The 14,065-nt window shown below is 45.2% G+C and overlaps 2 protein-coding genes across 2 annotated transcripts; one reads left to right on the top strand and one right to left on the bottom strand.

Moving 5' to 3' along the window:
- On the bottom strand, positions 1-10,560 carry bbs2 (Bardet-Biedl syndrome 2). Its single transcript, XM_088938588.1, has 18 exons — positions 10,310-10,560; positions 8,959-9,084; positions 8,235-8,462; positions 6,963-7,088; positions 6,073-6,135; positions 5,874-5,951; positions 5,635-5,739; positions 4,785-4,871; positions 4,486-4,621; positions 4,179-4,318; positions 3,693-3,837; positions 3,057-3,228; positions 2,648-2,777; positions 2,430-2,549; positions 2,029-2,166; positions 1,460-1,572; positions 966-1,114; positions 1-775 (listed from the first exon to the last, which is right to left on the bottom strand). The coding sequence occupies exons 2-18, from the start codon at positions 9,073-9,075 to the stop codon at positions 669-671; spliced, it is 2,154 nt and encodes a 717-aa protein (XP_088794714.1). The 5' UTR covers positions 9,076-9,084; positions 10,310-10,560; the 3' UTR covers positions 1-668.
- Positions 10,561-11,277: 717 nt separating this feature from the next.
- On the top strand, positions 11,278-13,317 carry mt2 (metallothionein 2). Its single transcript, XM_088938591.1, has 4 exons — positions 11,278-11,386; positions 11,749-12,160; positions 12,318-12,383; positions 13,094-13,317. The coding sequence occupies exons 2-4, from the start codon at positions 12,130-12,132 to the stop codon at positions 13,183-13,185; spliced, it is 189 nt and encodes a 62-aa protein (XP_088794717.1). The 5' UTR covers positions 11,278-11,386; positions 11,749-12,129; the 3' UTR covers positions 13,186-13,317.
- The last annotated feature ends 748 nt before the right edge of the window (positions 13,318-14,065 follow it).

Below are 14,065 nucleotides of genomic sequence, written 5' to 3'. Positions count from 1 at the left end.
TTCCATTTGGAAACTGTATTTTAATGCACTTGACAGTTTTTAGCTTCAATTTTGTTTTCGGTTTACATTTACATACAGGGGTTATTTGAATAATTAATTAAAAACTCCCTCTTCATTTACTCCGTACAATATTATAATCCAGGGAATTTAGAATCCTGTCATTTAAGAATACCAAGAAATTCCAGGGAATTCAAAACCAACAGGACTTAAGAATTCAGGGAATCGTGATCCCTAGGAATTCAGGAGCACAGGCTTATTCTTAGAGCTCAGAAAGCCAGATAGCACACAGTGAAACTTCCTTTTACACAAACTAATGTATTTGTATATAAACAACATTCAAACATACAGTATGTCATTTCTTATACTTGAACTTATAAATAATACACAGAAAAAGTGGTGCATGAGGCTTTGTACAATCTAGAAAAAAATCTTGTATTTTCATGTCATCTAATCCATTTTAAGTACATTATATGGTACCCAGAGAACATGTATATTATAAAAGTTTCCACAGCTGGAAATTTCCACTGAAATGCAGGGCTCTTCAGCACAGCGCTGGCTTCAGGAATCGGGAGACGCGCAGTCTGGGGAAGAGCGTGACCCTCTTCCTCACACTGCAGGACCCAGGCTGGAGGCAGGGTTTCGGGAGGGGTGCTGGCCGCGGCCTGGGGTCAGGAGGATGGGGTGCCGGCCCGCATGATCTTGAAGAGGGCGTTGACGTTGTTGTTCTTGATGGCGTCCCGGCAGGCGGTGACCACCTGGGTCTTCGGCTTGCCCACTATGGAGAAGAACAGGGCGAGAGTCACTCAGTACGTCTGCAGAGCCACAGAAAACTACCCAGAGATAAGCCCCAAAAAAAGAACAGCACTTGCTTTTCTTAATCTTGGTCAATCTAATTTTTTTCAGCACAATCTGAAAGTTTCTGATTCTTCCACCTTTTGTGGGTTGACCCTTGCTCAGGCCCTCACCTCGCAGCCGGCCTGCCCTCTGTATCGCCTGATTCACAGCTTTCAGGCAGCTCAGAAGCGCAGTGTGGTTGTTCGAGCGGATTTTATACTCGTTTATCAGATCTCTGTTCAGGTCATACAGCTCTATGTACCGCTTCTTCATCGTCTTCCTGATTGGGGAAAAGGAAAGGCAGAGCTCCGTAACTTTTACAACAAGGTCGGAGAGAGCAAAGATTAAATACACACTCATAACCTCAAGGAAATATTACTGTATTATACAGCATGTGCATACATACAAAGCAGGCAATGCTATCTGCCAAAAAAGAAAAAAAATCAAAACAGAAGATATGGGCTGTGGTTGTATTTCACTTAAACATGAGACCAGGTTGGTGTTTATCTTCTCTGGGTAAACACTCCTCCTCCCAGAGCATGTTAGGATGCTGATGTGCTCCATGTTCTCAAAAGAGGGCTCTGTTCCTGGAACACTGACGCAGGAAGGACAGAACAGCACTCACAAGTCCCCCATCAGCCGCGCGTCTTCAGCCTGGACCAGCATGTGGCGAATGCCGTTCGAGTGGTCTGCCATCACTGCCGTCAGCTTCTGGTGCACTGAATGGAACTCGTCCACCTAACACACAGAAGTGTATTACCACTGTCTGATTAGACTGCTTAATGTGCCAGAGATCATTCAACTAATCAGATGGTCTCTAGAGACGGCAGTGGCTTCAGCTATAGAATGGATTAACGAAGGCGCTCTATTCCTTTCAGCTGTACTGTATTTCTGAAGATGGTTTCAGAGTCAGTGGGGGAAAGGCCTAGCTGCCCAAAATGTGCTTCCTCCCTGGTCTTTAAAGACCTGCGCACCTGACAAGGACCCTTTGCACAGGAAATCCAGGTAAAGCACAGAGAGGTGCAGTAAAGGGTGACACGACCGTAGGACACCATTGAAGAGCAAAGGAAAAGCTCGTGAGAATTGTGACTGTCCCTGCATGTTCACTGTTCACCCCGGTAAACTGTCACAAGGGAACTGGACTTTGCAATCCATCTCTGAGCCTTCAAGTGAGAGAGCTGCCTCAACGCTCACCTCAGTCAGGGTCATCCGTATGTCCTCAAAGTAGGCAGGGAAGTCCGCCTCCACCTGCAGGTCGTCTATAGCCAGGAAAGAGGCGAGAGACTGAACAAGGTCTCCTGCTAGGTCAATGTCATCTGTATTCAATTGGATCTGAGAAAAAATACAATAATTCACTTCCATAAAATTAAACATACTGCATCGCAATGAAATAGGAAAATTAGAATGAAGGTGGGCCTGAAATAAATCTCCCCCCCAAAACAACACAAATCACCATCTTAACCCATCTGTGCTGTCTGGGGGGCAGAGAGATGTGATCTACGATGCAGCAGGAAACACCCCGACACAAGGGCTCGTAGTTATCTGTGTCAGCCTGCAGGGTGGCTTATGTACTGGTGACTACGCGCTGGCCGCACCTCTCCACTGGGCTGCATCCTGATGCACAGCAGCCCCCCCGCCCGCAGCGCAGTGAAGGTGACGTCAGGGCTCTCGATGCTCGCTGGGAGCAGGAAGTTCTGGTTCAGCCACATTATCACCTTGAAAAACCAGATGTTAAAAAAACCCTGGTGAGAATCGTGACATGTTCTTCTGGATTGAGCTGCTTCTTCGGGCAACTTGTGCTGGAGCTACTGACCCTCTGTGGGCGGTCGTTGATTTGAAAGGTGACCTTCCCCTTGGGTCTGGGGGCAGTGTCGTCTTTGCACAGCTCATACATGGAGAAGCGAGGCAGCTGTCTTGTTATCTCAAACACATGAAACTGGGTGCTGGGTCACAAGCAAAACAACAACAGGTAACATTTAGATAACAACTCTGAAAACGCCATGCTCCTACTCCTCTCATAATGCTCGGCTTCTCTTTGAGAGTCTGCAGGGGACAGATATCTTTCATTACGCATGAGGTAAAGGAATGAAAGTTGTTAGCACTCTTTCCCAATCTGCTGTTGTGCTGAACAGATTGTGTTCTATTATTCAGAAGTATCGCACATTTTTATCTTCTCAAAGCAGACATCAACATTTCTCTGAAGTGCACACCAGAAGCTTTACCTGTTTTTGCTGCCCACAAAGGCTTTAATGTGCAAATCCACAGGGATGTCTTTTGGAGGAATGATGGGGACTCGAACGCAGCCCGACAGGTTCTGCACACTGGGGTGTACGACATGGCTTTCTCCTTCAAATATTCCCTCAGCAAAAATCAGGACGGCTCGGATAATGGTTTCTGCAAATTAAGTTAAAAGTAAAGCATGGCTCAGCTCCACGTGGAAGTGGCAAACGTCTAAAAATAATTCCGCCTCTGTCTAGGGTGGATTTCTATGATTTTTTAATGCTTGTCTGACAGTTTCACAGGCAGTCAAATCTGCATCTGAAATACGAAGTTCAAGGACAATGAGAAGTTTTGTGTTCCATTTTCTTCTTTACTATATGTGGCTTCCACCTCACCTCCCGCACAAACCAGGCTTGTGGATGTTAACTCTGAAAGTAATGTTTTGGATTTGCTCTTCTCCTTACGATGGCCATATGTGTATAAGTATGTAAAGATAAAAACATTGACTATGTTTTAAATAAATAAAATAAATGTCATTTATTGACCTTGGTGAAGAAATGAATTAAACAGTTGAGAGCCTGTTTTGGAAGAGCAAGTCAGAAATGGCTGACTTTCGGACACAAAAGCATACAAGTTACCGTTGGGAGTTGATATGCAGAGCTCGATGTGAGGGCGCTGGCTCTCTGTGCCAGCCTTGACGGAGAGGGCTGTCTGGAGCTGGGTGTTGGCTGGAATAACTCCCCCCTGCGCATCCACCTCGCTGGTCAGACATCCTGCTACACACTGCCCGCCGGAAACACAGCATATGGCTCAAGACAGGTTTAGCACTTGCATTCCAAAATAGCTCCAATGGGATATCAACACATTCTGTACCTGAATGGTGAATATCACCTAAAAACATACTGATGACACACTCTGTGGTATGAGGACTGCATTAAGAGTATTAAATACGCATATTATCACAAAACTGCAGTACAAGTAGAGAATAACTTGTTTGAGAGTAAAAGTAAAACTTATTTCCATATTCCTGCTTAAAGCTGAAACAAAGATTTTATTTGTGCAGCAACATCTTTCTCATCAGCACAAAGATTAAAGTCTGACATGTAGAATAAAAGAAGCAGCACCTTTGAATTTTCCTCATAGTTACGTAGCTCCAGCAAAAGGTTCTGTTTCCGCTGGCTCAGTTCACGAATGAGGTCCTGTTCCACACTGGTGTCCATTAGGTTCCCCTTCATTTCTTTACTGGCTGGCAAATATCCCCGAACTGAAAAGATCAGAATTAAAGACACCTCATCTATAACCAGAAGAGAGAGAGGTAGACCTACATTACAGAGGGGCAGGTTCAGCATCCTTTAGAATTTCTCAGTCGACTGAAGTCTGCAAAAGTGTTCATTGATCTCCTTCCACTGTGTAACACCTCTCTATTTTTACCTTCTCCCTCGATAGAGGCGCAGATCAGCTGGGTCTGACCATCCATCCTGTAGTCTCCCTCCACCACGCCAGCGACCGAGGAGGAGAAGTTGTCCTTGAAGATGACCTCGCCAGTCCGGTCGCTGCGTGCGTCCATCTGCAGAGGAGATTCAGGAGGTGTGGTAACAGGTGTAGCAGCGTCATCAAGGTTTGCTTACATTGGAAAACAGTAAAAGGCACCCTGGTAGGACTAACAGCTACAATCGCTGACTTAAAACTAGAACTGTCCTTTTCCTGAAAGGACATTTGTCACAACTCACCTTGCCATTAGACCAGCCAGTGATGAGCTCTACGACGCCATCCGCATTCAAATCAAACGCGTGGATGCTCATAGCATGGTTTTTAGACTAAGAACACAAAACAAAACCCCAATTAGCACATCTACAGTACAGTTTATGCTATACATTATACTATAAAAGCTACAGAATAATAGTGAATTCTAAGGCAGGATTCAAAAGACCTGGCTAACATGCAAAATCTGGTATGGGCTGGGAGCATATTCCACAGCCTTGAAGCAACACAACAGAAAACACTGTCTCCAAGTCAGAGCTCTGAATTCAAAGTGCATAAAATGATGTGTAGGAAGTTAACAGTTCATTGGTGTCGCCAGGAGTCAGCTGTTCAAGTGCTTAAATTGAAACAGCAGTATTTTGCATTTTATTCTGAAATCCACAAGGTACCAGTGCTAGGAAGCTGAAGCCTGACATGCTCATTTTTAGTATTTTAGTTGAAGGTGCTTCAACTTAAGAACATGTTTGGATACATCAGCAAACATTGCATAACAATACTCAAACCTGGAAAAGACAATAGCAGGCACAGCTATTCTGCATCAAATTGGGAAAGATGTGAATAAACAGCTACAATGTTACAAACATAAAAAAAACACCCTCACAACACTGCAAGCTGTGATCAGCTTCAAAGGCCAGGCTCACATCAATGATGGCATGAAGACTTTGGCTGACTCAACAGTCAAACTAAGGTGACACGTTTGCGGCGCTGTTCAGGAGAACCAATCACCACGACTCTGGTCTCACAAAACTTCGGACGCAGAATGGAACTATTCTGCAGTTCAATAGTCATTAGTCTTCTGATTTACCTGTGGTGTATTACCTTAATTCTCCAGTAGCGAGCCGTCCTGTCATACACGCCCACCGTGCCGTTAGCCAGGGAATATCCGAACCGACTCCCATGCATGTGGCAGAGAGAGGTGACTGTCTGCAAAGCAGCAGAGCACAGAGGGATGAAGAGGGAGACATGTGATTTCATGTATGTAGTCTGTTTTCTACCACTCCTGCTCAATAGAGCTGTTTATCTAGGAAGATGACAGTATTTAAGAAGAAAGGATGTACCTCATTTTCTGTTATCTCTGCTAGCAGCTCGTCTTCTTTGAAAACTCGAATATCGAAGTCTTCTGAACCAACAAGGAGCTGCACAGAAAAGAACCTGGTCAACTCATGACTTCTTTGGGTGCAAACAAACACAAATACAAGCTTGTGTACTGTAAATGAGCACAGGACAATCTGGTATAGCATCTAATTTTTAACAAACCTCATTCTTCCCATCGCCAGTGAAGTCGCACAGTACCAATGACCGAACATTGTCCCCGGTCACCTAAAAAAAACAGCACATCAACTTGTGTCTAAAATAATGCATTTCTATTAATTATTAAAGTTACAGAGCATCTGTATTTATCACACACCAGAATACACAGCATATCCATATATGTGTGTGCACACAAGCAGGAAATATCTATCTGATCAACCGTTCATGTACAGACTCCATTACTGTTCTTTTAAATTCTCACAACACCTGAGCTCAACTGGCACAAGCATCCTTCGTCTAATTAGAACTACTGAAGCCTTTATTGCTTCAGGCTTGTACAATTAAGAGGAGACTGGAAAAATGACCAAGCAGAGGAAAAACAGAAGGACAACTGGAGATGGTTTTTCACATAGGGAAACGTGGGGGTACTGAACACATTTTCCAGCTATACTGCAAAGCACTGATTCATAAAGATCCTTCAAGAGCTAGCCTTACAAGGTCTGTGGATTAACAGTATGTGCTCTACAGTATAAAGAGGAGAGCAGGAAAACCACCTCCTCCAGTTCCTGAGTCAACATATGTTTTCAGGGAGGGAAACATCTCTAATCAGCAAAATCTACACTTGGTCTAGATGTTCCCTGTTTCTGATTATACCACTGAACTTTTCAATAACATTTTAAGTTCTATTACTTTAGAGCCAGTGCTCATGTGTTACACTGGTAATGAAAATACAGATAAAGAAAAATATACTGAGAGTAATTAAAAACACAACAAACGCTACTGCATTCAATACTCGGCTGTTGCAGCTTTTAATGCCTGTGGGTAGAGACAGAAATATTCTGCTGCTCTGGTTGTGTCTCGTTGCCATGTGGGTGGATATGGAGGAGCCCTCCTACCGTCCAGAAGAGGTCGTTCCCCTCGTGATCGAATCCCTGCAAGGCGCAGTTTCCCCCAATTACTGCAAGGGGTGAAGAGATGTCACCCAGGTTCCCCAGGACTATGGCATTGGCTCCATCTGTAATCTGCAATACATAAACAACACATTCTTACCTTTTCAACAAAGAGGTGCATGTGTGTTGTTCACAGCTGAAGATGAAAGCAAATGTGAATTAACAGCATCCTTCACAGTGATGAACTGTTCCACTATACAGTGGTGATAGAAAGTTTGTGAACCCTTTAAAATTTTCTGAATTTCTGCATAAATTAAAAATGTGATCAGACTTTCATAAAAAGTAATCAAAATAGATAAATAGAACCCAATAAAACAAATAACACACAAAAGCATATACTTTTTCATTCATTTATTGATCAAACTGATCCAACATTAAATATCTTAAACAGCAATGACTTCAACCAAACGTTTATGGTAACTGTTGATCAGTCCTGCACATTGGCTTGGAGGAATTTTGGCCCATTCCTCCTTACAGGACTGCTTCAACTCAGCGATGTTGGTGGGCTTTCTTGCATGAAGTCCCCGCTTCAGGTCCTCCCACAACATTTCTATTTGATTAAGGTCAGGACTTTGACTCGGCCAAAAATTCTAGCACCACTGTATGCAATAATAATAATAATAGCCTACACTTATATAGGCCTTTTCTGGACACTCCACTCAAAGCTCTTTACAGGTAATGGGGGCTCTCCTCCACCTCCAGTGTGTAGCCCCATAGTGCGCCAGAACGCTCACCACACACCAGCTTTCAGTGGGGAGCAGAACAGAATGGATGGGGATTATTAGGAGGCCATGATTGGTAAGAGCCAGGGGCAAATTTACACCCCTACTCTTTCTGAGAAACGCCCTGGGATTTTTAATGACCACAGAGATCCAGGACCTCGGTTTTACGTCTCATCCGATAGACGGCACCTTTTTACAGTATAGTGTCCCCGTCACTATACTGGGGCATTAGGACCCACACAGACCACAGGGTGAGCACCCCCTACTGGTCCCACTGACATCTCTTTCAATAACTACCTTAGTTTTTCCCAGGGGTCTCCCATTCGGGTACTGACCAGGCTCACACCTGCTGAGCGTCAGTGGTTTTCCAGGTGTGAGTTGCAGAGTGTTATAGCTGCTGGCTATATACACTGCTGAGTCCACGCTTCTCCTGCATGTCTTTAACATTGATCACATACACAATGCTGTTCCAGAGTTTCCAGGGTGCGGGTCTCACCTCCCTGTAAAAAATGTCGGTGTTGTTGTGCACGTCGTAGGCCAGCAGGCTGGTCTGGGAGCCCACCAGCAGGGCATGGCAGCTGCTGCCCGGGGCCAGGGCACCTGTGGTGAGACAGCTGACCGCCTGGTTGATGTTGAGCAGGGAGATGTCCGAGTCCTGGGCGCTCTGGCTGACCCGGCTGGAGAAGAGCCGCTGGCTGCGAGTGTGCGGATTGTGAATGAAGACCTGCGCAGGAACACAAAGATCCACAACGCTGCACCGCGACACACCCAGCACTTCACACTTCAAGAGCATGCTGGCGGGTGTCCGGACAAAATTAAAGAAAAAAATGAATTTCATTGGAAAAGGTCAGTGTCACATACTTACAGGACCTCAACCAGAACTGGCCAAGGTCACGTAATTACATACTAAAGTACTGGTATTGTGCTTTAATAGTAAATAAAGCTGCACGACTACGTTTTTGTAGATCCACACACGTAGTCGTGCAACTTTATTTACTATTAAAGCACAGTACCAGTTCTTTAGTATGGAATTACGTGGCCTTTCCAAAACTGACGTGTGTTTACTTGCTGCATGGAACAGAATAACATCACAAAAGTCCTAGATGTTAAATCCCAGAAAAGCCCCACACATTAAGTCATATCCCGATGACTGCATCCCGCACGGATGCTGTCTCGGGCTGTGGCTGTGTGCGCTGCCAGGTGACGTGACGCGCCCTCACCTTCCCTGCCTGCGTGGCGGCTGTGAGACACGGGTGGACCCCATCGAATCTGCCCACCGCCACCATGCGGGGGTTGATCCTGTGGTTCAGTTTCAGCGTGAAGACTGGAACAAGCATGGCTGCCCCCTGCACAAAGACAAGGCACGACAGCCATCAAGCGGGCAGCACAGACCACACAACGGATACGCAACATCTAAATGTAAAGAACAGTTTACTCAGATGTCACATCTATGAAAACATTACTCTTAATCTTCTTTAATTTAAAGAATTATTAAAGGTTTTCTTATTTAGAAGTGCTTTTATTTAATTGGTTCTCTCTCCTTTACACTCCTACTGCATTCCAAACCCTTGTTGTAATTTATGGTAATTCTGATATCTCCTCTCCTTGTGTGCTGTTTTTGTAAAGCAATTTAAAAGCGTTATTTATTATAATAATAATGTGTTATTCTTACACTTCGGGTACCCGAGCGTATTGAACTCTGTTTACCAATGTAACATTGCCCTCTACAGGACTCTAGGGAACACTGCAAAAATTGAATAAACGAGGTTGAAACTTGGGTATAAAATATTTGACTTTTTTGTTAAAAAAGCGGAATTGTTATTGACATTTTAAAATGTTATTTGAAAAATACTAACTTTTGAAAGGTTCCTATTGTGAGGCCCGGGGAGGGTTATGTTAAAATTATGTTTTGATATACCTAGCCGGAGGAGTAATGACCAGTTATAAAGGAAAAGATGAAGATTATGCAGTGATAGACGGCGATAGGCCGTATTCTCACCTAACAACTCCCTACCACTCGAGAAACGTGGTACAAATTTAAACACCGCAGTACGTGCATGTCGTAGCCGCGCTAAAATCACGGACCACAGCTGGAAACTGTACGAGTAAAATCAGGCGTCAGCGCGATTAAAGGTGTGGGCTGAGCCCTGCGCTCCTGGTCTTGCCCAGTCCCGACATAAACAGCTCGCAGCCTGACAGCAGGCCCGGCGCCGCGTTGCCTAGCAACGCACGACATCTTGACAAAGCCTTGCGCTCGCTAATCCCGGCCGGCCGTTTTCTTTTTCAACCGTGAGAGGCGAACTAGGAAATCTTTTTCATTAACGGGTATACGCAGGTAAAAAAAACGCACAAAGTTCAGCTTTCTTGGCACAAACACAGAAGATATGACGTATAAGGCAAAGAAGTACTCTCGCAGGCTCAATCTCGAAAATCAACTTTGTCGCGCTTGATTTTCCTGGATTACCCAGGGATGCCCTGACCTAAAACGTGAGGGTACAATTGGACATTTGTTCTATGAGCAAATTCGGACGTGTGTGTTATTGTATTTTTCTTTAAAATGCAGTTTCTTACCGGACGACCCGTCTCAAGCGGCGAACACACTGAGGAGCGTGCAGGCTTTGCTGTGACGTCACCAGCCCGGAGACACTGTCTGGGCTCGGGCTCCCGGACTCTACAAGACGGTCGCGAGCCACCGCGCGCCCTCCGTCACGGCTCCGCACAGCGGCGCTTCCTCGAGCCGGATGGCACGCCAGGGTGCACTGCCAGGCGCGTGCCAGCGAGAGCCTCTCCCCTCCTCCTCCAGCGCGCAGGTCCCACGCATGCGCGCACACCCCGCTCGCCCAGGACCCGAGCTCTCACAACTAGCGCCCGCGCCACCTACAGCCCTTTCTGAAGAGGGAATTAACTTTTTTTTTAGAAGAACACAAAGTCCTACTTTCTTGGCATAAACATGCACGGTTCTGCAAAAAAGAGAAAAGTCGCTCTGAACTTCGGTAATTCTTGACACTTTCTCAACAAGCCTTTGCGCGCTTTTTACTATTTATTTGCATTTTATGTTATTGAACATGACATATGTGAAATCTGAACAAATTAGAACTACCGAAACTCCAACTCCTTCTGAATGCAATGCCGCAAATATGTCAGAGGAGAAACAAAATGCGCCGTTTTTCAGAAAAATCTACCACCTTATAAAAAAGTTCGCATATTCTTAAACTGCAGTGAAAATTATAAAATTGCAGCAATGGGTATAAAGAAAAATACCATATTCTAAAGCAGCTGATAGATTTAGGCAACCACGCAATTAAAAAATTCAACATATGTCATATGTCATTGTTCTAGACGGTGTTTTCTCCTAATTATCGCCAACCGAAAGGGAGGGGCTGGACACGCCGCGAGCTCACTGGCGAGCCCGGTGCTCGTGCTCTCGCAGTGCCGTGTGCAGAGCCCCGGGAGTCATGGTGACGCAGCGCGCCGGACTCCCGGCCCGCGTGCAGCAGAGAGAGGGGCGCAGCGCTGACCTGACTCGAGCGCAGCTGCGCCAGACAGACAGTAAACACGCGCGTACGTGGGAGAACAGAATCACCAGACGCCAAGACACCTTGTGCGCTGACGAAATAAACACGTCTTTATCTGGCCTTAAATTAATGGGTATAAAGATAACGGGCAAGCGTTTTTCTACCAAGACGTATTACAGTAACTCACAAAATTAATAAGTACCATCATTTAAGTATAGTACGTAAAACCGTAACTGAGGAATTTATGATTTCTTATATTAGAATTCTATTTTATTAGCATATGCATTTCACTAGATCAGAAGGTTTACAAAGGATGCCCAAAGAACTAATAATTATACTGATTGTAAATTAATTAAACGGCAATAAATCTTTTGTTTTAGTTATAATCGGTATCAGTTCCCATTATCACATGCCACAATACACGAGAAAGACGTTTTTGTTTCGTTTGGAATATAAAAATAAAAATAAAAACATTTTACATCATTTTATTTTCAGGATTGGGTCTAAGGTTTTGCGATCGATAGTCACATCAGATGACCATTAAGAAGATCCCCTTATGATCGAGTCATCGCACCGCGTGCACAACAACGCCAGTAGCAGACTGACGACATGGGAATACTGTTTATCCCCTGACGCCCGGAGAAAGGCCCTCAGCCCCGCCGCGGTGAGACGCTTTGCACACCGCCTGGCGACGCGAGCGCTGCTGACAAGACGTGTGCAGGCCAGCCTGTTGTTGACTGCGCGCGTTCCGCTTTGCACTCGGCGTGCCGCGAGCGGCCGCGCTATAAATACCGCGAGCCGCCGGAGCCCGGCACGCACTCACAATCCCTGGAGCTCGACGAGGAGGAAACGCGAGAGAAAAGAATCAATTAGAAAATGGATCCTCAGTCCTGCGCCTGCTCTAAAAGTAAGTAACGATCTGATTTTATAGTGGTTTAATAATGTTTCCGACTTCTGCCTTGTCAAACGCGATGGAGACGTTGATGTGATGGAAACGGCGTCCTTGAGTTACCTGTGGTGTGATCTATGTTTCATTTATTTTTTGTTTGTTTTATTTTTCACAGCGGGCTCTTGCAGTTGCGGAGACAGCTGCAAATGCACGGATTGCAAATGCAAAGGCTGCAAGAAAAGTAAGTTCTGATGCTGTTGCTGCAGGCTTGTGAACGGTTTGACGTGCTATCACATTCTCTCGGAAGCTCCCTGGCTGTAACACGCGCTCTGCTGCACCTGCACTGAATCAGCACCGCTTGGGCTCTTAATATGGTCTCGCACCTATCGGAACTGCTGAAGTAGGTCAGCTCTTTAAACAAGATGTCATAATTATAGACTGAAAGAGGGAATATAATTTTAGCTTCGCAGTAAAACTACGAATACATTAAAATTATACACCGTTTAACCAGGTATACTGAAACAAAGTGTAGGTTACTCGAATAACTAGTTTTGTGAAACAATGTAGCTGTAGCTCCTCTGTGTGTTTTGATTTACCAAAACAATACGGCTCAGGGGGGAGCGTGCGCCAGGTTAAGACTCGCCGCTACAGACAGCCCTGACGTCTGGCAGTTTTATTTTCTTGGTGTTCATTGTATGTCCTTTTTTCCCTCCACAACGTAAAGAATAACGCGAAAATCAAGTTTTGATTACTTGATTACATGTTATTGCTATTGTTACTGTCTGTTGTCTTATCTTCTGTCCTATTTATATACTGCACCTGAGTGACTAATGAGAAACACTTTTCATTATACTATGCACCTGTGTAAGTTTAATGACAATAAAGTTGAATTGAATTGAGAACGGGTGACCGGTAGCCCACGCGACCTAACCGCTGGTTTTGTGCCCGCAGGCTGCTGCGCGTGCTGCCCGTCCGGCTGCAGCAAGTGCGCCTCCGGCTGCGTGTGCAAGGACGGCAAGTGCGGCGCGAGCTGCTGTCAGTGAGCGCCGGGGCCGCCCGCTCGGACTTCCCGCGTCTCGCCCTTTGTTTTCCCTTTTGTATAACTGCACTTGAGAATTTGGAAATGTAATGTTTTGTACGTCCTTTTGCTTCAGAAAATAAAAAGATGTCGTTGATTGCGTTCATTCTGTTCAATTGCTCTATAGAACAATGCTGGTTTATTTTAAGCCAAACGCGCCCTTCACTGGGGATCATTAAGATGGTGGCTATAATAATAATTGCTTACACTTATATGGCGCTTTTCTGGACACTCCACTCAAAGTGCTTCACAGGTAATGGGGATCCCCTCCACCACCACCAATGTGTAGCCCCACCTGGATGATGTAACAGCAGCCATAGTCCACCAGAACGCTCACCACACACCAGCTCTCAGTGGGGAGGAGAGCAGAGTAAGGAAGCCAATTCAAGATGGGGATTATTATGGGGTGGCCATGACTGGTAAGGGCCAATGGGAAATTTGGCCAGGACGCTGGCTATGAAGCCTGTTCAAGCCCAGCATGTTAAGGTGGTCCTCTGGAGCCATGAACTACAGCGCCCATCAGTCAGAGCTCCTACTCTGGTCCCGAGAGGACTGACACCCCCTGCCCTTCAACATGCTTCCACCTGCGCTGGTTTATTTAATTCACAAGTTACTTGAGTGGCACCTGTCTGATGAGGGTTTTTCTGCTTGACTCTGCGATCTTGTGTTAACCATGGAACACAATAGTTACAACTTCTCTCCTGTCAATTAGGATCAGAAAACCATGAGTTCACATTAATCCAATTATCTGGGCAAATAAGGGTTCAATTATGCAACCTAGACTGGGAACTCCCTGAAATTGTATCAATGCAGTAGTTATGAAAGATGCTTCTTAAATATTTGCC

The sequence above is a fragment of the Atractosteus spatula genome, chromosome 21 (assembly GCF_055471065.1).
Source record: "Atractosteus spatula isolate fAtrSpa1 chromosome 21, fAtrSpa1.hap1, whole genome shotgun sequence".
Classification (NCBI taxonomy): Eukaryota; Metazoa; Chordata; class Actinopteri; order Semionotiformes; family Lepisosteidae; genus Atractosteus; species Atractosteus spatula.
Note: the sequence above shows the minus strand (reverse complement) of the source record. Positions and strands in the feature narration are given on the sequence as shown.

What these genes read in the sequence shown, in the direction of transcription:
- mt2 (XM_088938591.1), top strand. Translation starts at nt 12,130, where the DNA reads ATGGATCCTCAGTCCTGCGCCTGCTCTAAAA. An exon ending in GTCCTGCGCCTGCTCTAAAA is followed by an intron (nt 12,161 to 12,317) that starts GTAAGTAACGAT and finishes TATTTTTCACAG; the next exon opens with CGGGCTCTTGCAGTTGCGGA. An exon ending in ATGCAAAGGCTGCAAGAAAA is followed by an intron (nt 12,384 to 13,093) that starts GTAAGTTCTGAT and finishes TTGTGCCCGCAG; the next exon opens with GCTGCTGCGCGTGCTGCCCG.
- bbs2 (XM_088938588.1), bottom strand. Translation starts at nt 9,075, where the DNA reads ATGCTTGTTCCAGTCTTCACGCTGAAACTGAACCACAGGATCAACCCC. An exon ending in CTGGCGATGGGAAGAATGAG is followed by an intron (nt 5,952 to 6,072) that starts GTTTGTTAAAAA and finishes TTTTCTGTGCAG; the next exon opens with CTCCTTGTTGGTTCAGAAGA. An exon ending in TTTGTGGGCAGCAAAAACAG is followed by an intron (nt 2,778 to 3,056) that starts GTAAAGCTTCTG and finishes CTTGTGACCCAG; the next exon opens with CACCCAGTTTCATGTGTTTG.